The 23,964-nt window shown below is 45.1% G+C and overlaps 2 protein-coding genes across 4 annotated transcripts; both read left to right on the forward strand.

Moving 5' to 3' along the window:
• Nucleotides 1–265: 265 nt before the first annotated feature.
• On the forward strand, nt 266–7,438 carry LOC116515357 (perilipin-3-like). The gene is made up of 4 exons (XM_032227350.1): nt 266–963; nt 2,024–2,223; nt 4,918–5,055; nt 6,266–7,438. Exons 1-4 carry the CDS (start codon nt 582–584, stop codon nt 6,791–6,793), a joined length of 1,248 nt encoding a protein of 415 aa, XP_032083241.1. The 5' UTR covers nt 266–581; the 3' UTR covers nt 6,794–7,438.
• A 3,934-nt stretch (nt 7,439–11,372) lies between these two features.
• TICAM1 (toll like receptor adaptor molecule 1) lies at nt 11,373–23,508 on the forward strand. 3 transcript variants are annotated; one of them, XM_032229892.1, is made up of 2 exons: nt 11,373–11,504; nt 21,369–23,508. In XM_032229892.1, exon 2 carries the CDS (start codon nt 21,484–21,486, stop codon nt 23,464–23,466), a length of 1,983 nt encoding a protein of 660 aa, XP_032085783.1. In that variant the 5' UTR covers nt 11,373–11,504; nt 21,369–21,483; the 3' UTR covers nt 23,467–23,508. The 3 variants fall into 3 exon arrangements, with proteins under 3 accessions (XP_032085783.1, XP_032085859.1, XP_032085946.1); XM_032229968.1 differs by lacking the exon at nt 11,373–11,504 and adding an exon at nt 12,523–12,635; XM_032230055.1 differs by lacking the exon at nt 11,373–11,504 and adding an exon at nt 13,578–13,852.
• The last annotated feature ends 456 nt before the right edge of the window (nt 23,509–23,964 follow it).

Genomic DNA, 23,964 nt, shown 5'->3' on the forward strand with positions numbered 1-23,964 from the left:
GGTTATTTTCTGATTTTACTTGGAGTTTGCCACTCAACAGTTCTCTGGTTCTTGCACAAATATTGAATTCGTTTGCTGGTTGTCTTAGAGTGGTGGGATGGCCTAGAGGTGGAGCTCTGGCTTCACAATCAGGAGGCTGTGAGTTCGATCCCAGGTAGAGGCAGGATATTTCTCTCTCTGGGCACAATGAGAATATATCTGCTGAACAAAACTCCACATTGGCAACAGGGAAAGGCAACTGGCCAGGAAATATTCAGCTCCATTCAGTTGGTCAGAATCCATCCCGCAAGGGATTATGGGGGTCATTAAATGAAGACAATTTGCAGGTTGTCTTAGATGACTGGCCACCCTTGCTGTCTCCAACACAAAGTCCCCAAACTTTGGGATTTGAAGGTCTTAGAGATAGTTCCAATCTTGGACTTTGACGAGAAACCTTCCTTGAGGTTGAATGTCCACCCAGTTTATTCTCGCTCAGCCTTTGGTCTCTTTCTTCCTTCTTCTAGGTCTTCGAAGATGGTGTCACCTTGACCAAGACGGTGGTGTCGTCCACCGTCAATGCCGCTGGTGAAGCCAAGGGCCGCATGACCCAGAGAGTGACCAAAGCGGTTGACCTTACCAAGAACATTGTCCAGGACAGCATCACCTTGACCAAATCCGTGGTGAGCTCCACCGTCAACACGGCCCGGAACGCCGCCAATGAAGCCAAGGGTCTCGTGACTCACCGAGCGGCTGACGTGGTCAACCTGGGCAAGGAGACCGTCAACGATGGCGTTGACCTTACTCGGTCGGTGGTGTCCAAAACGGTCAAGGCCGCCCGTCAAGTGCAGCGCTCTGGGGCTCTCCAGGAAGGCGTGGAGATGGCCACTTTGTTCAGGCAAGCCGTGGCCAGTGGAGTAGACACCATGTTGGATCGGACGGAAGAGATGGTGGATTATTACCTTCCCATGTCGGAGGAAGAACTTGGTGAGAGCAGAAAATACCCCACCCCCATGTTTCTCAAGTTGTAAGTCAACTTGTGGCACTCAATCAGTCAGTAAGAAACTGGATTAGGGGCACCCAATCAGCTTCCCAAGTCAATTCCCCAAAAATCTGCCTGCCTTTCTTCCTTCCTTTCTTTTCCTTTCCTTTCTCCTTCCTTCCTTTTTCCTTTTTTTCTTCCTTTATTTTTTCCTTCCTTCCCTCCCTTTTCTTTCTTTTTTCCTTCCTTTTTTCATTTTCCCTTCCTTCCTTTCCTTTTTCTTTTTTTCCTTCCCTTTTTCCTTCCTTCCTTTTTCATTTTTCCCTTTCCTTCCTTATTTTTATTTCCTTTCTTCCTTTCTTTTCTTTCTTTCTTTTTTTCTCATTTTTCCTTCCTTCTTCCTTTTTTCCTTCCTCCCCTCCCTTTCCTTTCCTTTTTCCTTCCTTCCTTTTTCCTTTTCCCTTGCTTCCTTTCCTTTTCCTTCCTTTTTTCATTTTTCCTTACTTCCTTTCCTTTTTCTTTCTTTCCTTCCCTTTTTCCTTCCTTTTTCAATTTTTCTTCCTTTATTCCTTCCTTATTTTTATTTCCTTTCTTCCTTCCTTTTCATCTTTCTTTCTTTCGTTCTTTCTTTTTCTTTTTCTCATTTTTTCTTCCTTTATTTTTTCCTTCCTTCCTTACCTTATCTTTCCTACCTTCCTTTTTCATTTTTTCTTACTTCTTTCCTTACTTATTTTTATTTCCTTTCTTCCTTCCTTTTCATCTTTCTTTCTTTCGTTTGTTCTTTCTTTCTCTTTTTCTCATTTCTCCTTCCTTTATTTTTTCCTTCCTTCTTTAATTCCTTCCTTCCTTCTTTCCTTTCTTATTTTCCTTGCTTCCTTCACTCCCTCTCTTGTAGGTCACCCATCTCATCTGCAGGCCACACATTAGACAAGCAAGCGAGAGGAAACATGAGAACAAAAAAGCTGGGGTGAATTGGGGGACACTGTTTTGGAATCCATCCGTGGGGGACTCATCCTTCCTGGGACCGGAGGGGGCCTCTTGACACCTGCTTTGTCCTCCCTGCAGCCCAGCTGGCCCACCAGGTCCAGGGTGTCAGCCCGGCCTCCATGGACGAGCAGCGGAGAGAGCAGAGCTATTTCGTCCGCCTGGGCTCCCTCTCCAGCAAACTGCGTTCCCGGGTCTACCGGCATTCCCTGAATCGGCTTCACGTGGTCCAGGAAAACACTCAGGACTTGCTCGGCCAGCTCCAGTCTGTGATGAACCTGGTAAGCCGTCCCGGGGTTCAAAACAGCCGGGATGCAGTGCAATAAAAATAGCCAACCCAGTTCTGGGCTGCGTAAACAGAGGGATGGAATCAGGATAATGTGAAGTGTTAATACCACTTTATAAGGCCTTGGTAAGGCCACACTTGGAATACGGCATTTGTCAGGGTTCCAAATAGCATCCAAAATTAAATCAGAGTCCAAGGCAAAGGATTCCTCAAAGTTCCAGTTTATTAAGAGAGCCATGTTGGCACATCTGGGAAAACCCGAATCTGAAGGCTTCCCAGTTTTCCCGACCCTGTTGAAAGTTCAAGATCTTGCCCTCACGCCCACAAGTCCATCACACGGTCCAATCCCCCATTGCCACGCTGGCAGCTTCCACCCATCCCGGTCAGGTGCAGAGGTGCAGAGACAAAGGATGACGTTGGCTTACTAAAAACAATTTTGTTATGGCTACATATCATCTAGCTCCATCCAATCCCCCCCTCCCATTTTACCACCATAGAAGATGCATAGTAAAATAATAGAAAGTGTGGCAGGCCAAAGATCCAAAAGAAAGTTGCAGGAGGGACAGCATCCAATTTTGGTTGCCACCATGTTAAAAAGATGTGGAGACTCTAGAAAGATTGCAGAGAAGAGCAGGAAAGACAATTGGGGGACTGGAGGCTGAAACATATGAAGAACGGTTGCAGGAACTGGGTATATCTAGTTTAATAGAAAGAAGGACCAGGGGAGACATGACAGCAGTCTTCCAATATCTCAGGGGTTGCCACAAAGAAGAGGGAGTCAAACTATTCTCCAAGGCACCTGAGGGTAGAACAAGAAGCAATGGGTGGAAACTAATCAAGGAGAGAAGCAACTTAGAACTGAGGAGAAATTTCCTGACAGTGAGAACAATTAACCAGTGGAACAGAAGTTGCCTCCAGAAGTTGTGAATGCCCCAACACTGGAGCTTTCTAAGAAGAGACTGGGCAGCCACTTTTTGGGAATGGCATAGGGCAAGGGTGTCAAACTCAAGGCCACGGGGTGCTTAAAGGCGGCCCATGGGGCTGGCCTGGAAATCTCAAAGGAGCGGCGCACGGTGCCTCTGGCGGCTAAAATGGGCCACATGAGCTCCCCCTGACCCTCATTTTCACCTTCCATGGCCTTCTGTAGCATTTCGCCGGCTGAAAACAGGCAGGAAACAGGTGGGAAAGCAGACCAGAAACAGGCCGGAAATGGGCCAAAAATGAGCCAAAAAAGGGCTGAAAAACAGGAGAACTACGATATTTTTCAGAGTATAAGACTCACCTTCCCCCCCCCACCCAAAAAAGAGGGTGAAAATCTGGGTGCATCTTATACACTGGATACAGCTGTGAAGTTTCCAAAAGATGACCTAATTAATTGACAAGCCTCAAGACAAAGTTCAAAAGAAATCCAGTCATTTATTAGGATCAACATTTTGGCATGTTCCTCTACTGAGTCGAAACTAAATTTCCAGTTAATGGTCTTTGCACTTTACCCCAGTGTCTCCCCTCCCCTCAGTCTGTGTCATAAATCATATCCACCAATGAGGTGCTGCAGCAGGCTGGGAACTTTGCACCCCGCACACCAGCTGTAGAAATATGAGATATGACTCTGGCCAAAGGTATGCATGGAATTCGCCCTTCAATGTCAACTTGATAATAGTCATGGTAACGCTTTACAAGTTGACATTCGGCTCCCCTCACTTCCCGAAAGCAACCTGTGTGAAACAAAAACAATTTGAGTACAGGTATGTAATTTAGGGGTGCGTCCCTCCCCCAGGTTTGCCTGGATTTTCTGCATGGAATTTTGCTACAAGGAGATCAGCCTGGCAGCCCCCCCCCTCAAGTGGCCTGCAGAGAATTACCATATTTTTCAGAGTATAAGGCACATGGTTTCCCCCCAAAAAAGAGGGTGAAAATCTGGGTGCATCTTATACGCTGAATACAGCATTTTTGGCCTCCCAAAACCCCGCCCCCTTCACAAAAATGGATGTGCAGAGGGTTTGGGAGGTCTGCAAAGTGCTCCTGGGAGCTGGGGAGATCAAAAACGAGCAAAAACCCAGGCCATTTTAGCTCGTTTTTGCCCCATCAGCACTTTGCGGACCTCCCAAACTCTTTCCATGCCTCGTTTTTCATTAAAAACAAGGCTTGTAGAGAGAGTGAGAGCTCTCCAGAGTGAACAAAACTTTTTAAAAAAAATTTACCTCTTCAAAATCTTGGTGCGTCTTATACTCTGAAAAATACGGTACAGTGCTGATCTGGCCCTAGAAGAAATCCAATTTGACACCCCTCGTACAGGGTCTCCTGCCTGAGCAGGGGGTTGGACTAGAAGACCTCCGAGGTCCCTTCCAACTCTGTTATTTTATTCTGTTCTATTCCAAGGTACAGGTAGCTCTCAACTGTCAACGGTCTGCTTAGTGACCATTCAAAGTTACAATGGCACTGACAAAAAAAAAAGACATGATCATATTTCGCCCTTACGACCGTTCCAGCATCCCCCAAATCCCCAAATCACTGGGGATTTTACAGTGTGGTTGTGTGACGATGTGTGATTTATAATGACCATCACGATTTACAATAACAATTGCGGGTTCAATTATGGTCGTAAGTTGAGGGCTGCCTGCATTGGGTTACCAGCTGATTATTATTGCATTGTTTCCTTAAATTGTTTTGATTTCTGCTTTTCTGGCAGGTGGAACATTTGAAAGAGAGCGCCGGGACTCAATTCCAGGAAGCACAAGAGAAACTGAACCAAATTTTGCTCAAATGGACCCAAACTCAGTCAGAAGAGGATCGGGAAAGAAGAGAGACAGAAAACTCCCCACAACAGGTAGTCTATGCAACAGGTCGTCCTCAACATAGCAGGGGGTTGGACTAGAAGACCTCCAAGGTCCCTTCCAACTCTGCTATTCTGTTATAACCAGTTATGTTTATTGCATGGGTTCAAGTGTTCTTCCTTGCAGTTTTTTTTTTAACTTTGGCCCCTTTAAGAGATGGACTTCAGCTCCCAGAATTCTGAGAATTGAAGTCCACCCATCTTAAACCATACTAGCTGGGGAACTCTGGGAGTTGAAGTCCACCCATCTTAAACCATACCAGCTGGGGAATTCTGGGAGTTGAAGTCCACCCATCTAAAACCATACTAGCTGGGGAATTCTGGGAGTTGAAGTCCACCCATCTTAAACCATACTAGCTAGGGAATTCTGGGAGTTGAAATCCACCCATCTAAAACCATACCAGCTGGGGAATTCTGGGAGTTGAAGTCCACCCATCTAAAACCATACTAGCTGAGGAATTCTGGGAGTTGAAGTCCATCCGTCTTAAACCATACCAGCTGGGGAAATCTGGGAGTTGAAGTCCACCCATCTTAAAGGATGCTGACTGGGGAATTCTGAGAATTGAAGTCCACCCATCATAAAGGATGCTGGCTGGGGAATTCTGGGAGTGGAAGTCCACCCATCTTAAAACATGCTGTCTGGGGAATTTTGGGAGTTGAAGTCCACCCATCTTAAACCATACTAGCTGAGGAATTCTGGGAGTTGAAGTCCACCCATCTTAAACCATACTAGCTAGGGAATTCTGGGAGTTGAAGTCCAGCCATCTTAAACCATACCAGCTGGGGAATTCTGGAAGTTGAAGTCCACCCATCTTAAACCATACTAGCTAGGGAATTCTGGGAGTTGAAGTCCAGCCATCTTAAACCATACCAGCTGGGGAATTCTGGGAGTTGACGTCCACCCATCTTAAACCATACTAGCTAGGGAATTCTGGAAGTTGAAGTCCACCCATCTTAAACCATACTAGCTAGGGAATTCTGGGAGTTGAAGTCCACCCATCTTAAACCATACTAGCTGGGGAAATCTGGGAGTTGAAGTCCACCCATCATAAAGGATGCTGGCTAGGGAATTCTGGGAATTGAAGTCCACCCATCTTCAAGAGGCCATCTTTGGAGAAAAGAAGCACTGGCTTATTTACAATTTGCAATCCCAAAGCACGCATCATACTCAGTCCTGTTGTGATTCACAATTTGTCCTCTGCAGGTCGAGTCGGCGACTTTGGCCATGTTAAGATCCCTCATCCAAGATCTCAGCCCTGCTTACACCTGGCTGATGTCCACCGTTGAAGTGCTGCCCAGGAACCTCCGGGAAAGAGTGGACCAAACTCAGAGTAACTTCCACCACCTCTACCGCTCCTTCTCTTCCGTCGAGTCCTTCCAGGACCTGCCCTCTGGCTTCCTCACCCAGAGCCAGGAGATGATCTCCCAAGCCCGGGACGTTCTCCATAAGTTAGCGGAACACCTCGTCCAGATCACCCCTCTGAACTGGATCGTGGGGCCCTTCCGACCCAAGGAAGGAGGGTCGGGAACCTCCCGGGAGGAGAGCGGGACAGGGCAGCCGAAGGAGATGGGCAAAGAGGTCAGGGCACCCCCGTCGGAGAAGGTTGTAGCCAAGAAGATGAAAAGAATGGAGAACACAACCGAGGTGGACCCAAGAGAATCCACGGAGGCAATGGGGGCCTTGAAGGAGCTGCTAGCGGGCTCCCAGGGGGCCCCCCAAGAGAAGAACTAGGAGAAAGGAGAAAGACCTCCGTGCCAGGAGGAGGTCTCCAAGGGTATCCACAAGGCATGGTCAAAGGTCCCAAGGTGGCAACCACAACAGAACTTTGATGGCCTCGTTGGGTCCACCCTCTTCTTTGACCACACCCTGCGGACATCCCTGGGACCAGCTGGACATCCTGGCAAATTTGCCCTAAATGTTTTGCAGCCCTTCCTCCTGCGGAGGGGAAGGGATTCCCCAACCACAATGCCCCTTTCCCCAAGGATGCTGTACTGGAGGCCTCCTCCCAAGAAGGCAGATGAAGGGGACACAAGTTCCAAGTGGGGAACTCCACTCTCTGTGGAAAGAGAACAAACAGGAACGCTCAAAGCTTGCTGAGAGAGAGAGATCTGCTTGGATCCATTTCTCCTTCGCCCCAAAGGGACCCAGATCTCCCAGGGAGGGGACTGGCTATTTTCTCTCCCCCCCACCAAAGTGTGGGGATCCGTTTTGTTAATTTCCAAAGGATCCTTTCTTAAATTTCTGCTTTAATTCAGAAATGCAACCAAAAAAAAAAGGGAGTAAGAAATCAGAGTAGGGGAGAAGAGATGAGTTAGCTGTTATTTATTTACTGTGTTTCCCCGAAAATAAGACCTCCCCAGATAATAAGCCCAATCGGGCTTTTGAGCGCATGCGCTAAAATAAGCCCTCCCCAAAATATATTGCAACACAGCAGCAGCCATGAGGTGACTCCAAAAAATAAGGCCAAGTGCTTATTTTGGGTGTCAAAAGAAAATAAGACCCTGTCTTATTTTTGGATAAAAATTGTATTTTCTATATATTATACACATAATATAAAATATATTATCTATATTATATCTATCTGTCTGCCTGCCTGCCTATCTATTTATCCATCCATCCATCCATCCATCCATCCATCCATCCATCCATCCATCCATCTATCCATCATCTATTTATCTATTTTCTATCATGTATCTATCTTCTACCTACTTACCTTCCATCTATCTATCTATCTATCTATCTATCTATCTATCTATCTATCTATCTATCTATATCCATTCATCCATCCATCCATCCATCCATCCATCTATCTTCTATCATGTATCTATCTTCTACCTACTTACCTTCCATCCATCCATCCATCCATCCATCCATCCATCCATCCATCCATCTATCTATCTATCTATCTATCTATCTATCTATCTATCTATCTATCATCTATCTATCTCCATTCATCCATCCATCCATCCATCTTCTATCATTTATCTATCTTCTACCTACCTACCTTCCATCCATCCATCCATCCATCCATTCTGTTTCCCTGAAAATAAGACCTCCCCACATAATAAGCCCAATCGGGCTTTTGAGTGCATGGGCTAAAATAAGCCCTCCCCAAAATATATTGCAACACAGCAGCAGCCATGAGGTAACCATGCTCGCTGTCTCCTGCACCTCAAAAATAATAGGACCTCCCTGAAAATAAGGCCCAAGCGCTTTTTTCAGGGTGGGGAATCAAAAGAAAATAAGACTAGGTCTTATTTTCGAGAAAACACAGTAGACTTATATGCCAGAGAGGAAAACAATTGTCTTTCTTTCCTCATTTCACTTGAAGCATGTGATAATCTAATCAGGCAGTAGGCGTAGCGCGCAGTTCCAAGGAAGGAATCGACGTCTCGGAAAAGAATTAAAATTTCCTCGTATAGCCAAGCGTCTAGTCCTCATTACTGCAGAGACGAGCTTGTAAATAGGTGTAGGGATGGGCAGTTGAGGTCCAAAGCATAACGGCGAAGGTGATATTGGAAGGCAGGTGGAAGAAATGGTGACGTTATTTAACTCGGGGTGGGGGTGGGGGAGTTCAAAATGCGTCCAGCTGAATTTCCATGAAGCTAAGCTTTGAGCATCTTCCGGGGGGTGTGTGTGTGTCCTTCTTTGGTGTCCACGCTGTAGGAAAATAAAATTTAAAAACGTGTATGCCCATTTCCATCATCTTTCGCAGTAAGGGGAGTTGGGTGGTGGTGTTGGAGAGTGAATTAAAAACTGTCATTCAATAGGGTAGAGGGGAGATGGGGGGGCTTGGATTTAGAGCATGTCAGTTCTCAAGATAGCATGGACTGGTATGGAAGTGCATCGGAAAGCGCCAGATTCGAGGAAGGGTCTATTGATGGATGGAGGGATGAGTGGGTGGATGGATGGAAAGGTGGAGGGATGAATGAATAGGTGGAGGAATGGGTGGAGGAATGGATGCATGGAGGGAGAGTGGGATGGGTGGGGGAAGGAAGGGAGGGAGGGAGAGGTGGATGGGGGAGTGGATGGAGGGATAGCTAAAAGAGGAAACAGAAAGACCACAACAATTGCTTCTTGTCAGCAATCAATACTCAGATAAGCAGGGATTAACACCAGACAAACAAACTCAAAACAATACCCTCAAAACAATCAAGAACACTCTCATCAACGCTGACAGGGCAAGCCAGTAGTATATAAATGAATTCCACTCCCTTCTGGCACTGAAGATGTTACCTAGTTGGGTGATGAAACATCCCTTAAGGAAACCTCCTCCTCCCATTCTCCTCTCCACAAACCCCATTCCCTTCTAGCACCAAGGATGTTACCTAGTTGTGTAATGAATTACGTGCAAGAAAACAACCAGGCTCAGAGAGGGACCCACAGTCCTCCTCATCCTCCCCTCCTTCCTTCTACTACTGAGGATGTTACCTAGTTGGGTTGTGAGTCATCTGCAAGAGAGTCTCCAAGAACCAATGACCCCACAGTTCAATCCTGAGCCACAGATATTCTTTCCTATTTGATGGCATGGTTGTACTTGCTCTCTTGACGTCCACCAGAAGCATCCCCACAACACAGAGAGCTAAACAACCACACCAGAAGTGGTATTCAACCAGTTCTCACAGGTTCTGGAGAAACGGTAGCAGAAACTTTGAGTAGTTCAGAGAACCGGCAAGTAGGCTGGCCACGCCCCTGCTGCCTCCCAGCCGATCTTCTTGTCAGGCCTGCGGCCATCTTTTCTTTTGGATCTTTGGCCTGCCACAATTTCTATTATTTTACTATGCATCTTCTATGGTGGGAAAATGGGAGGGGGGGATTGGACAGAGTTAGATGATATGTAGCCATAACAAAATTCTTTCTAGAATGCCAAGGTCATCTGTTGTCTCTGCACCTCTGCACCTGACCAGAACTGGATGGGTGGAAGCTGCCAGCATGGCAGTGGGAGATTGGACCATGTGATGGACTTGTGGGTGTGGGGGAAAGATTTTGAACTTTCAACTGGGTGGGAAGCTTTCAGATTTGGGTTTTCCCAGATGTGCCAATATGGCTCTCTTAATCAATTAGAACTTTGAAGAATCCTTTGCCTCGGACTCTGATTTAATTTTGGATGCTATTTGGAACCCTGACATTAACCCGAATCTGAAAGCTTCCCTGAACAGGAGAAGGAAGCTGGAAACAGGTTAGTGGGTTGGGGAAGGAATGGGGATTTTGCAGTATCCTTGCTCTACCACGCGCACCAAGCCACGCCCACCAAGCCATGCCACGCCCACCAAGCCATGCCCACAGAACTGGTAGTAAAAATGTATGAATTGCACCGCTGAACAGCATCCCATCCTCCCTGTGCACTCCCACCACAGCAAAGAGGCCAGATGGCAGATGTTCAGATTCAGCCTCTTTATAAGAAGTCCTCAACCTTTGACGCCTGCTGGGTCCTGAAGTTGCCCACAGAAGTCCAGAAGTGGCCCTTATTTGCAAACCATCATTTTCAGCAGAACTGAAGCCTAGCAAACTGGTGACTTACTTATTTTCTTTCTTTCTTTCTTCTCTTTTCTTTCACTCCTTTCTTTTCTTTCTTTTATTCATTCTTTTGTTCCTTCCTTCTTTCCTTTCTTTTCTTTCTTTCCTTTCCTTCTTTCCTTTCTTTCTTCCTCCTTTCTTTCCTTCATTTCCTTCCTTCTTTCCTTTCTTTCTTTCCTTTCTTTCTTTCTCCTTCCTTTCCTTCTTTCTTTCCTTTCTCTTTCCTTCCTTCCTTCCTTTCATTCATTCTTTCTTCCCTCTTTCCATTCTTTCTTTTTCCTTCCGTTCCTTCCTTCCTTCTTTCCTTTCTTTCTTTTCTTTCTTTCCTTTCCTTTTTTTCTTTCTTTCTTTCTTTCTTTCTTTCTTTCTCCTTCCTTTCCCCCTTTCTTTCTTTTCTCTCTTTCATTCCTTCCTTTCTTTCATTCTTTCTTTCCTCTTTCTTTCCTTTCTTTCTTTCTCTTCCTTTCCTTCCTTCCTTTCTCTTCTTTCATTCTTTCCTTTCTTTCCTTTCTTCTTTCTGTCTTTCTTTTCTTTTCTATCCGAATATAAAATACAAATGAAAATAAAAGCAATAGGAAAGTTGGGGGAAAGAATGGGGACAGAGGGGTGAACTAAAGGGAAAATTGAAATAAAGCCTATTGTTTGCCTACATTTTCCAGTGTCGTAAAATCCAGAATAAAGTTACAACCTCCACTTTTTACTTTTCTGTAAAAGGACATGCCCTTTCCATCACAACCAACCAATCCAAACCCAAAGTCAACGTTTTGTTTTGTTTACACTTATTTTGAGCACAAAGTCCAGAAGGGATTTCCAAGGATCAACCCAACTTGTTAAACGTCCTTTGCCTGAATTCAGAGTTTAATTGTCTCTGCCAGCCCCATCGCTCCTTCCCCCCCTTCTCCCCTGCTGGGAATTGACCGAACAGGTGAGTTTCTACTATTTGCCCAAAGTGTGTGTCTGTCTGTGTGTGTGTGTGTGTGTGTGTGTGTGTGTGTGTGTGTGAGAGAGAGAGAGAGAGAGAGAGAGAGAGAGAGAGAGAGAGAGAGAGAGAGAGAGATTCTACTGTTTGCTCAAAGAGGTTGTGTGTTTGTGCATATGTGTGTGTTTCTATTATTTGCCCAAAGATGTTTGTGTGTGTAAGAGTTTCTACTATTTGTCCAAAGTGTGTGTATTTGTGTGTGTGAGTGTGTGTGTGTGAGAGAGAGTTTCTACTGTTTGCTCAAAGAGGTTGCGTGTTTGTACATGTTTGCATGTTGTTTTTTTATTTCTCCAAAGGTAGGTGTGTGTGTGTGTGTCTGTTTCTATTATTTGTGTGTGTGTGTGTGTGTGTGTGTGAGAGAGAGAGAGAGAGAGAGAGAGAGAGAGAGAGAGAGATTCTATTATTTTCCCAAAGTGTGGGCTATATATATATATATATATATATATATATATATATATATATATATACATACACACACACACACACACACACATACACATACACACATACATACATACATATATATATATATATAAAATCTATATCTAATCTATATCTAATCTCTATCTCTATCATCTCTATCATCTATCTATCTATCTATTCTACTAATTCTTCAAAGGGGTTTTGTGTGTGTGTTTGCGTGTCTTTCTATTATTTCTCCAAAGGGATTTGTGTTTGAATATGCGTTGGTGATGTGTGTGTGTGTGTGTGTGTGTGTAAGGATCCACTTCCGAAGCCAATCAAGGAAATAGAAAGAAAAAGAAACACCAACCTCCAGCCCTCCTTCCGTGCAAGACTCAACTTCCTATTTTGGGTTAATTTTGAGCTGGCAGGAAGGAGAGCGGCCGAGAGTGAGAGAGAGAGTGTGAGAGAGAGAGAGATTGAAAGAGGCAGAGAGAGAGGGGGGGAGCAGAGAGAGAGTGAGAGTGAGAGTGAGAGAGAGAGAGAGACAGAGAGAGAGAGAGAGAGAGAGAGGCGGAGGTGAGCGAAGAGCTTTTTTGGGGGGGGGGGTAAGAAGATTTCCGCCTCCTGCTCACCAGACCCAGCTCAGGCCTTCTAAAGTGGCCGCAGCCCCAGGTGAGTCTCCCCGGGCAGCCCCTCACCAGAGACCCCCCCACCCCACCCTCTTTGCAAAATCAGCTGGGTGGGGGCAGGGAGCAGATTTCCTCCCCAGGGGCTGCGTGGAAAGAAGTTTTATCCCAGGTTTTCCAACTGGAGGGGGGAAAAAATTACAAAGGAGGCTGGAAGTCCCTTTTTTTGGGAGGGGGGGGGGCTGTCTCATGGCTGGTAGACCTTTCCCTGAGCTGCTGATGGGAGTGAATAGCATTATTTTATTTTTCTTCCTTCCAATCCCACTCCTTCTGCAATTGACTTCTTGCAAAGGTTTTTTTCAGAAGTGGTTTACGGGCAGTCCTCAATTTACAACCGCAGCAGAGCCTCGAATGGATGTTGCTAAGTGAGACATTGGTTCAGAGAGTTTTGCCCCCTTCTGCGACTTTTCTTCACCCGTCGGACAAGGGAATCACGGCAGTCGTTAAAGTAGCCACACGGTTGTTAAGGAAATCTGGCTTCCCCGTTCTTAGAAGGGCACAAAAGGGGGATTGCGTGATCCCTGGATACGGCGGCCGTCATAAATGCGAGGCAGTTGTCAAGCATCTGAATGTAAATCAGGTCACTGCAACGGTCGTTAAGTGTGAAAAATGCATTTTCAGGGCCGGCGTCTCTAAATGAACTGTTGTGAGTCAAGGGCTTTTTCTATGTACTTATTCTATTGGTATTTCATGTTTCGAAACCTCCCAAATCCTCAAGCTATTGCTTCCTTCTCAAGGCCGAGAGAAGGCGACCGGCTTGAGATCAGTCAGCTGGCTTTATGCCTAGGGCAGGACTAGAACTCACCACCTCCCACTTTCTGGCATGGTGCCTTCACCCCTGCTCCGAATTGGCTCTCGGCTTTAATTTATTCTCCCTTTTATTTATTCACTTAGGGCGTATTTTGGGGGGGGGGAAATGGCTTATTTTAGGATTTTAGCACATGGGCTTAAAATCCTGATTGGGCTAATTACTGTGGAGGGCTTATTTTTCGGGGAAAACGGGTAGCATTTGAAGCGGCACCTGATTTGTGGATTTGGCCTGGCAGGGAAGTGCCAGGGGAACAATTCTGTGTTCCAGTTCGAACTGGGGTTGCGTCAGAATAAAAATTAAAATGAAATCCAGGCAGATGTGAGCGAAGGAGAACGACTGATTCCCGGAGGCGAAGCCATGTTGCCCGTGGAGGCAGTTGCAGAGAAAATACGGTACAGAGAGAGCATTTGATAAGGGGGGCTTGTCCTGGGTGTGTCGCAGTTGTGTAGGTGCTGATTCCAGAGTGACACTCGAGGGGTGCGGGAGTGTGTACGTGTGGATCCTAGAGAGAAGGGGTTGATTTAACAATGACAGAATTTAACGTTCTTCCATAGAAGCAAGGGCACCGCTATTGGTACTTGGGAAAGGAGACCACCCGGAACATCTAGGTGTGCTATATAAGATGAGGGAAGTAGCCAAAGGCGATGTTGCACAATGTTGCCATGAAAAATGCAAAGACATGCACCCATGTTCCCCAGCCGGCCTTGATTTTCCTTCTCTTTTGCTTAAAGAGGGTGGGAGGGTTTTTTTGTTTCAAAAGTTTTATTTCTTTTAAGGCAAACATTTCATCATTCCTCAATCAGTAAGACATCGAAGTACAATTTTTTTGTATGTCAAAATAATTCTAGTTTACCACCAAATTCTTGTCTAGCCTAATATATACCCCTCCCTCCCTCCACCCTCTCCCCCAACCCCCCTCCTCCTCCCCCCCCCCAGACTTCCCAGAACCCGTACACGGTATGGATTTCTAACAAACACAGTCTAAAATCTGTTGGGGAAAAAAAGAAATAAAAAAATTAATAACATTCTACATTGACCTTAGCTTCTTCTTGCTGAACCAACTTTAAACAATTTAAGTCATTTCTGATCTTAAGCATAGGCTAACTGGAGTTTCTTGGTCCCGTATTTATTTTGTATATAGTCAATCCATTTTTCCCAGTCTCGTTTATATCTTTCATTTGAATTATCTTTAAGATATGCCGATATTTTAGCCATCTCGGCAAAGTTTGTGACTTTCAATGTCCATTCTTGAGTTGTAGGCAAGTCTTCCTTCTTCCAGTATTGGAAGAGGGTGGGAGTTTTTTTCTCTACCCCTGGCCCACATTTGAGTGTCATGTCAAGGGGGCCACTTTCCCTAACTAATATATGTAGTCCTTGACTTACAACAGTTTGTTTAATGACCGTTCGAAGTTACAGCGGCACTGAAAAATGTGACTTGTGACCGTGTTTCACAGTTACGACCCTTTGCAGCATCTCCATGATCGTGTGATCACAATTATTTGGACGCTTGGAAACTGATTCATTTTTATGACGGTTGCAGTGTCCCAGGGTCACGTGATTCCCTTTTGCGACCGGAGTCACTTAACAACCACGTCGATAATTTAAAAACCGCAGGGATTAACAACCGTGGCAAGAAAAGTCGTAAAACAGGGCAAAACGCATTTTACAAATGTCTCGCTGAACATAAATTGTGGACTCAATTGGGGTCGTAAGTCGAGGACTACCTGTAAGATGACGCCAGGGTGAAAATTCTACTTAATTTGATTTGAATTTGTTTAAGGTTCAATTTTGGCACCTGGCCAGATCAAAGTATGGATTGTCCTCAATTTACAACAGTTCATTTAGCAACTATTTAAAGTTACAACGGCTCTTAAAAGTGACTTGTGACCGTGTTCACGTAATCAAAATTTGCCCACTTGGCAACCGGCCCATATTTATGATCGTTGTGTTATCCTGATCCCCTTTTGTCACCTTCTGACAAGCAAAATCAATGGGGATTCACTTAACAACCATGTTACTAAGTGAACAAGGGCGACGATTTGCTTAATCACGATGGCGAAAGGTCTTGAAACGGGGGAAAACTCACTTATCCACTGTCTCGCTTTGTGAGGGAAATTTTGGGCTCAGTTATACAATGCAATAGCAGAGTTGGAAGGGACCTTGGAGGTCTTCTAGTCCAACCCCCTGCCTAGGCAGGAAACCCTATACCGTTTCAGGCGAATGGCTATTCAACATCTTCTTAAAGACTTCCAGTGTTGGGGCATTCACAACTTCTGTCCCACTGATTAATTGTTCTCACTGTCAGGAAATTTCTCCTCAGTTCTAAGTTGCTTCTCTCCTTAATTAGTTTCCACCCATTGCTTGTTTGTTTGTTTGTTTATTATATTTATATGCCGCCCTTTCCTCCCGAAGGGGACTCAGGGCGGCTCACAGCTCAAAGCAGGGAAGGGGGATACAGACAAAAAATTAAAAAACGAAACACAACAATACATAATTTAAAACACACAACCATCATACCATTCGAGACGGGGGCAACAGCTCTTTAGCCCCAGGCTTCTTGTTCTACCCTCAGGTGCCTTGGAGAATAGCTTGACTCCCTCTTCTTTGTGGCAACCCCTGAGAATGATTATAAGTAGAAGACTGCCTGCCATATGGGGATAGGAGACCACCAGGAAATCTCTACATTCTCTATACTATCACCCACAAAAATAGCCTGAGCTCAATAGGCTGGCATTTACACTTTTCTATCCAGCTATGCACTTAGTAATTTTCCTCTTCTGGTGCAGGGAGATTTATGACTCGGTTAAAACTCTCTGGAGGTGGTTGAGGACTGCACCCAAAATCTTGAGAAGGGCCTGGCATATCGATGTCTTCTGTTCTTTCCAGAACCCTTAAAAACAAGACAAACTAGGTTGGGGGTTTTCGAGTTTAGCGATGAAAGGATGAACCCAACTTGTCTTGTCTTGTCTTGCCTGACCGTGTCTGAATAATTTTCTTCTGGCATGAAAGGCGAGCTGGCTAGGAAAGGATGGAGATTAATGGCTAGTTTTGCCGCCACGTTTGAATCTTTCTCTCTCCCTCCAGGATTGGAGAATATAGAATAACAGAGTTGGAAGGGACCTTGGAGGTCTTCTAGTCCTACCCCCTGCTTAGGCAGGAAACCCTACACCACTTCAGACAAATGGCTCTCCATCTTCTTCTTAAAGACTTCCAGTGTTGGGGCATTCACAACTTCTGGAGGCAGGTTGTTCCACTGATTAATTGTTCTCACTGTCAGGAAATTTCTCCTCAGTTCTAAGTTGCTTTTCTCCTTAACTAGTTTTTTGGAAAAAGTTTTTTATTTTTATTTCTCATACATACGTTCATAAATATACAATCTCGTAACTCTAATTAATAATATGTTTTATCTTTTAACATTTATAACAGCTTTTACTCCTCCTAAGGTTAAAAATATAATCGAAGTTGCTTTTCTTTCATCCCTTACGCCCATCTTATTTTATAGCAACCCTCCTCCTCCTCCCTTCTCCTTTTCTCTTTTCTTCCATTCTTCTCTCCTTCTCTACTTTCTTTTTTCCTCCTCTCCTTTCCATTCTCTACTTCCCCTTCCTCTTTTCCACTCCTTCCCTATCCTCTCTTCTACTCTTACTTTCCCTCCATTTCTTCCTCTTCTTTTCCCTTTCTTCTTTCCCTCTCCTTCCTTGATTAGTTTCCACCCATTGCTTCTTGTCCTGCCCTCAAGGGCTTTGGAGAATACAATAGCAGAGTTGGAAGGGACCTTGGAGGTCTTCTAGTCCAACCCCCTGCCTAGGCAGGAAACCCTATACCGTTTCAGACAAATGGCTATCCAACATCTTCTTAAAGGCTTCCAGTGTTGGGGCATTCACAACTTCTGGAGGCAAATTCTGTTCCACTGATTAATTGTTCTAACCTGTCTGGAAATTTCTCCTCAGTTCTAAGTTGCTTCTTTCCTTGATTAGTTTCCACCCATTGCTTCTTGTTCTACCATCAGGTGCCTTGGAGAATAGTTTGACTCCCTCTTCTTTGTGGCAACTCCTGAGATATTGGAAGACTGCTATCATGTCTCCCCTCGTCCTTCTTTCTATTAAACTAGACATACCCAGTTCCTGCAACCGTTCTTCATATGTTTTAGTCTCCAGTCCCTTAATCCTCTTTGTTGCTCTTCTCTGCACTCTTTCCAGAGTCTCAACATCTTTTTTACATCATGGAGACAAAAACTGAATGATGTATTCCAAGTGTGGCCTTACCAAGGCCTTATAAAGTGATATTAACAATTGGGGAATTGATTTTGGTCCAGATGAGGTATTTCCTCTCCCCCAGGTGGGTAGCATACGGGGAGTAATTGATGTAGAATCCTGGCATTAGGGTTGCAAGTACCATATTTTTCAGAGTATTAAGAAGCACTTTCAAAATCATTTAATTAAAAGAGCGTTATTGCAAAATTGGCTTTAAAAAAAATCCACTATGTGAAAATCTCAAATTGGCTATCACCGACAGAAAGGACAACCCATCCAAATTTTATAGATTTGAACAAAATGCTAAGATAGAGACTTAATTGATAGACAGGGAAATTTAAAAACAATTGAAGAATTGGCAGAACATGAAAGTTGACTGGCTAACTTACCTGCAAATCAAAACTAAATACAATAATGATACTAAATTATATGACATCGAAACAGAACCACACGAATTGGATAAAATTATTCAAAGCTCAGATAGAAAGATGATAGGGAGAATATATAAATTTCTCCTGGAGTATAAAATGGAAGAGGAAATTGAGAAAGAACAAATGATAAACTGGGCGCAGAACTATGGCTATAATATTGAATTAGACAAATGGGAAAAATTTGGGGGAACTAACTTAAAAATGACACTAACAAGGAAAATCAGTACAAAATGTTTTACAGATGGCACCTGGCACCAACAGGTTTAGCTAAAATCTTAACAAATACCTCCCCAAAATGTTGGAAATGCGAATCAATACACAGAACATATTACCATTTATGGTGGACTTGTGAGGAGGCTAAAATTTTTTGGAAGAGGATCAAAAATTAGCTGGAGGCAATAACAGGGGTTAAAATAGAATGGAAACCTGAAGTTTTTTTAATTAGGAATAATGTCTGCAAAATACAAAAAAGAAATCTAGTATTTAATACTACATATAATTACAGCAGCAAAGATTGCCTTTGCCCAGAAATGGAAAAAACAAATTAACTCCAAGCGAAGATGAAATAATAAGAAAGGTTATGGATTGTGCTGAAATGGACAAACTAACTAAAGAAATCCAGGGGAAAGAAGAATCAGAATTCTACCAGATATGGGATAAATCGTAGAGGTGGATGGAGGAAAGAAACAAGAATCAATGAAGGAATATAACAAAACTCAAAAAATAATAGTTATGAGTAAAATAAGAGGGTTAAGGATGGTGAAATCCAAATGAAATAACAATAGAAGGGGAAATAATATAAGGTGAGCGGTATCGATTGATAATTGCTATTAGAAAGAACAGGAAGCTCCTGTTAGTATTGTATTGTGTAAATGTGGTGTATGTCTAAGTTTTGTGTGTGTGTGTGTAGTTTACATGTTTGTAAGTAAGTAAGTAAGTAAATAAATAAATAAAATAAAAAGTAGAAGTACCTCTAAAAGAGAGTGAAAATTTGGGGGTGTCCTATACACTGAATGTAGAACCACCCACCCACCATCCCCCACCTTTTGGCCTCTGCCCCCCCCCAAGCAATTTACCTCCTTGCAGCAAACAGAGAAAATGGGATTTGCAGAGGCAGCAATAGGCCATGGCAATCCCTGCAGCCTGAGACAGCCCATCATGCTGAAACTGAAAGTGAAACTTGCTGTTTGCTGCAGGAGACAAATTGCTGGAAGGCAGATTTTTTTTCTTGTGCTAATCAGGCTGTTTACTGCAGGGAGGTAAGTCAATAACTGTAAATGCCTATAGGATGTTCAAATTATTAGACTTATTTTTTTAAAGACTGCTTTATTATTGCTCTAGACAACTTAACAAAATGAAGAAGCTTTTTAAAATAAATGCTTTAAGAGGCCCAGTGGTGTTGAAAGAAATGTCCTTCTGGGTTCAGCTCCAAGTGGGGAAGAAGACACTGGAGACATGGAGGCTGCTTGGAAAGATGGTTTATTGTTGGACAGGGCCACATGGCTTGAGCCCAGAACAGAAAAGGGGGATCACATGTTTCAATGTTGGTGGAGAAGAAGAGAAGGGCTGAGGGAGGGGCTTGCTAGGCTTTTATACCCTGTTCAGTCCCACCTCTCTGTTTCCTGTTCCTGTGTAAGAAATGTATTCTGACTGGTTATCAGACTCCCATGGTGCCATGCAAGGGGCTACTCTCTAGGCTGTGATGAGTTCTCAGATGCCTTGTGGAGAGTTGAGTAATATCCCTTCCCCCTACAGCTGCAGTGAGGAGAAGTCTTTATTATGTAAAGTGGGCTGGTCTGGCGATCTTAATGGCCCATTAGCTGGGGATGGGCAGAAAGCTATAGGCAACTTATTCTGTCTTTTAAAACATGTTTCTTTTCACATCCAGAGAAATATTCTGCCTTTTCAATATTTCCTAGGATATTTCATTTTTCTGCGAGAGGGCTGGATGATAACTTCCCACAGTGGTATTGTATCTTCTTTTAAATAGCAGAGAATAACTATGCTTCCAGAAAGCCATATCAGTTTTAACAGCATCTGTACAAGTATAGCCTGGAATGTAACGCCACAAACAGTGTATATCATCTGTGCTGTTTGCTGCAAGGAGGCAAATGGCTGGGAGACGGAGGCAGATTTCTTTTCTCTTGTTTTCCTCTCCAAAAGCTTTTACTTCAGAGGGTCTTATACTCCGAAAAATACGGTAGTTGCTTTCATTCAGCAGAATCTGGCTTCCCCATTGGCTTTGCTGGTCGCAAAAAGGAGATGACGTGACAACGGCCGTAAGTATGAACCGGTTGCCAAGCATCTGAATGTTGATCACATGTGATCCTGGGGATGCTGCAACGGTCGTCACTTTTTTCAGCCTCGTAGTAACTTCAGTCACTAAACGAACTGTTGTAAGTCGAGGACTCCCTGTATCAGATCTGTCCCTTCCTTAAGTATCTCCAATGAAGCAGAATTATTTATGTTGGTATGCAAGTACCTATGTATGTACTGTGTTTCCCCCCAAAATAAGACAGGGCCTTATTTTCTTTTGACCCCCGAAATAAATGCTTGGCCTTATTTTCAGGGAGGTCTTATTAGTTTTGAGGTGCAGGAGGCGGTCACCTCATGGCTGCTGCTGTATTGCGCTCAAAAGCCCGATTGGGCTTATTACCGTATTTTTCGGAGTATAAAACACGTTTCCCTCAAAAAAGAGGGTGAAAATCTGGGTTCGTCTTATACACTGAATGCAGCATTTATGGCCTACTGAAACCCCGCCCCCTTTGCAAAAATGGACGTGCAGAGGGTTTAGGAGGCTTCCAGAGTGCTCCTGGGGGTTGGGGAGGGCTGTTTTTGTTCATTTTTGTCCCCCCCAGCCCCCAGGAGCACTCTAAGAGTCTCCCAAAGCTCTGCATGCCACTTTTTTTTTTCTTTTGCAAAGTGCAGAGGGTTTGAGAGGCCTGCAGAGTGCAAAAACTGTTTTAAAAAAAATTTACCTCTTCAAAATCATGGTGCGTCTTATAGTCTGAAAAATACGGTAGCTGGAGATCTTATTTTCAGGGAAACAGGGTGTGTGTGTGTGTGTGTGTGTGTGTGTGTGTGTGTGTGTCCACATATATGCATATATATGCATTTATTTATCTGTTTATTTTTCATTCCTTTCATGTCATTCATCCAGGCTTCCCAAATTGTTCTATTTCATTCTCTTCTTTCTTTCTTTCTTTCTTTCTTTCTTTTTCCAGCCTACAAGTTTGGCCCAAATTCCGATGATCGCTTATTCCGCAGCATTTCAAATATTTTCCCCTAGAAGACGTCAGACATTTAAGGCTCTCTTCCTCTGCTGGGGCCACCCACGACATGCCCTTCAATTTGGGCCCGGCTTTACCCAGGATGGCTGGGGCTTCCCAAGCAGATGGAGGCTTTGAAGGGATCCTCCAGATCCTAGACGGGATCCCAGCAGAGAGGCTGATTCAATACAGGCACAAGCTGAGCTGCTTGCACCAAGACCGGAAGAGCTGCCATCTCCTGCACATCATGATCCTGTGGTCCTTGGGGAGAGATGATGAGGCCAGGGTGCATCTCGACAGCTTGAGGGATGACGAGGTGGCCCTCCACCTCTCCCAAAGCCTCTGGGGCACGGGGGGAGCAACGAGGACAACCCCGGAGCAACTCCAGAAGGACCTTGCCAAGGTGGCCCAATGCGTGGCAGAGATCTACTCACTCTTGGTTGATGAGAAGCTCTGCGACCCGCTGGCCCGAGACGAAGCCTACAGAGAAGCTATCCGAGCCTTTAAAGCAAGCCACCTTGAAGGAGCCCAACTCAAAGGTCTTCTGGATGAAGCTGTGGAGAAGTGTGGACTGCAGTTCATCTCAACGGTGCCCAAGAAAAATGTCAAAGTTCTAGCCTCAGGTCGATGGGAGTTAACTCCAGCCAGAAGGAGCAGTCTGGGGCCAATCGTCAGCTCTTCTCCTCCCGATAACCCTCAGTCTTTACGTTCTACAGGTAGCCCCGTCTCCTACATCAGCGACCTTAAGATCAGCGAGAGTTCAATAACCTCCAACAGCCCTCCCAGCACAGGAGGCTCCTTGCCTCTACCAACAACCGGCCAAGGAGAAAACATCAGATCTCTATCGTTGGCCAACAGCTGCTCTGCCAATTCAAGAAAACCTTCTCTACCAAATTCCAGAGGTCCCGGTTTACTGCCTCACTCCAAAATCACACAGTCCCCCGCGGCATCTGCCCAGGGTCCGCCAACCCCAAACCCAGCATCATCAGGAGATCTGACGCGGACTTTTCAGTCCCCGTCTCTGCAGAAGCCGGGTTCAACACTTTCTGCAGGAAGTGGTCCACCCCGTTCCTCTGCTCCAGCACCAATCACGAGTTTTGGACCTCTGCTGTCTTCTTCTTCTTCTACTTCAGATCTCGCCTCTTGTAGCTCAGAACCTTCTTCTTCGATGGTCCCACCCGACGATGAAAGGCAGTTCTACACTTTCGTGGTCCTGCATGCCGCAGAAGACGAGCTGGTGGCTTGCCGGGTGAAGGAACGCTTGGAGGCCTTGGGGGTCTCCAACGGGGCGACCTTCAGTGAAGATTTCCTCATCCCAGGGCGTGGCCAGCTCAACTGTTTCCAGAACGCCCTGGACCATTCGGCCTTCACGCTCGTGCTCCTGACTAGGAACTTCACGGGCCGCCTGTGTGACTATCAACGCGACACAGCCTTAATGGACTCCCTCACCCGCTGTTGCAAGAGGAACTCGGTCATTCCGTTTGTGCCTAAGGAGAACTCAGTAAATCCCGTGCAAATGCCCTTCCTGCTCGCTTCTCTGGTGCCCTTGTGTGAAAAGTCTCCCGTGTTTGAGAAGAGGGTGAAGAAAACCTTCACTCCAAAGGTGATCCGGGAGAAGAAGGCCGCCTGGGACCCCCTGAGACAGATCCAGGAAATAGAGGAAGCGCAAGAACGGGAACGAGAAAACTTGTGGCTACAGCAACATCTCGCTGTCCTCAACCTTCAGTCATCCGTTCAACCACCGGTGGCGGAGATGTCAAGAATGCAAGCCCAAGGAGGCAATGATGCTCAAGTCTTTCCTCCTCCTGCAACATCCTTTGTGAAACTGGGGTTGGACCAGGCTTCCTTCTCCCATTCGTTCCTGTCCTCGGTGGGTTCTCCCAACACAATGCCAGGCCCCCAGCTCATCATCCAGAATGCCCAGATGATTCAGATCGGTGACTATAACAACATGCAGGTGGAAAGAAGCAACCCAATGGTTGGCACGGCCAATGAGACCATCGAGAGGGCACCGGTGGCGGAAAAGGAGGACAACCCCAGAGAATGGAAATGAGATGGATGAAAAAAGAATGGAGAAAAATGTCTTAAAATTTCCTAATCAGAAGCATCAATGATCTTGTCGAGGGAAGGTGTTCTGACTGAGGCTTCCCGAGAGCCTGAAGCAGACTCCTTGTCCCGAGAAAAACCCCTTTTGTTAATTTCATGTGAATTCTGCTCCTTCACATCCAGCAAAGTCTTTCAAGGGAGGATTTACAGTCACAGACCTTATCTGGCTTGGAGAGCTGCCAGGCTGAGATCTGCAGAACTTGGCAAGGAATCCCCCAGTCACAAACCAATTAAGGGAACTAATTGTCTCCTGCAAACTCCACTCCCCTTTCGCTCCTCTTTTATTTCCTCTGGGAGGGGCCATTCACCATCCACCTGTGGCCTTACTCCCAAGTCGACCCCTGTTCTTTATCTCTTCCCTTCGTCTGGCGACTCTGCGCATGCACCCACTGGGAACAGGCTCCAGCTGTTCTTCTGCCCCACTGATATCTGACTCTGAAAGCAG

Source organism: Thamnophis elegans, chromosome 1 (assembly GCF_009769535.1).
Source record: "Thamnophis elegans isolate rThaEle1 chromosome 1, rThaEle1.pri, whole genome shotgun sequence".
Classification (NCBI taxonomy): Eukaryota; Metazoa; Chordata; class Lepidosauria; order Squamata; family Colubridae; genus Thamnophis; species Thamnophis elegans.

Excerpts from the sequence above, each read along its gene's own strand:
- LOC116515357 (XM_032227350.1), top strand. The coding sequence starts at position 582 with ATGACCCAGAGAGTGACCAAAGCGGTTGACCTTACCAAGAACATTGTC. Across the intron at positions 964-2,023 it reads CATGTCGGAGGAAGAACTTG|CCCAGCTGGCCCACCAGGTC; the intron begins GTGAGAGCAGAA and ends TCCTCCCTGCAG. Across the intron at positions 2,224-4,917 it reads TCCAGTCTGTGATGAACCTG|GTGGAACATTTGAAAGAGAG; the intron begins GTAAGCCGTCCC and ends CTTTTCTGGCAG.
- TICAM1 (XM_032229892.1), top strand. The coding sequence starts at position 21,484 with ATGCCCTTCAATTTGGGCCCGGCTTTACCCAGGATGGCTGGGGCTTCC.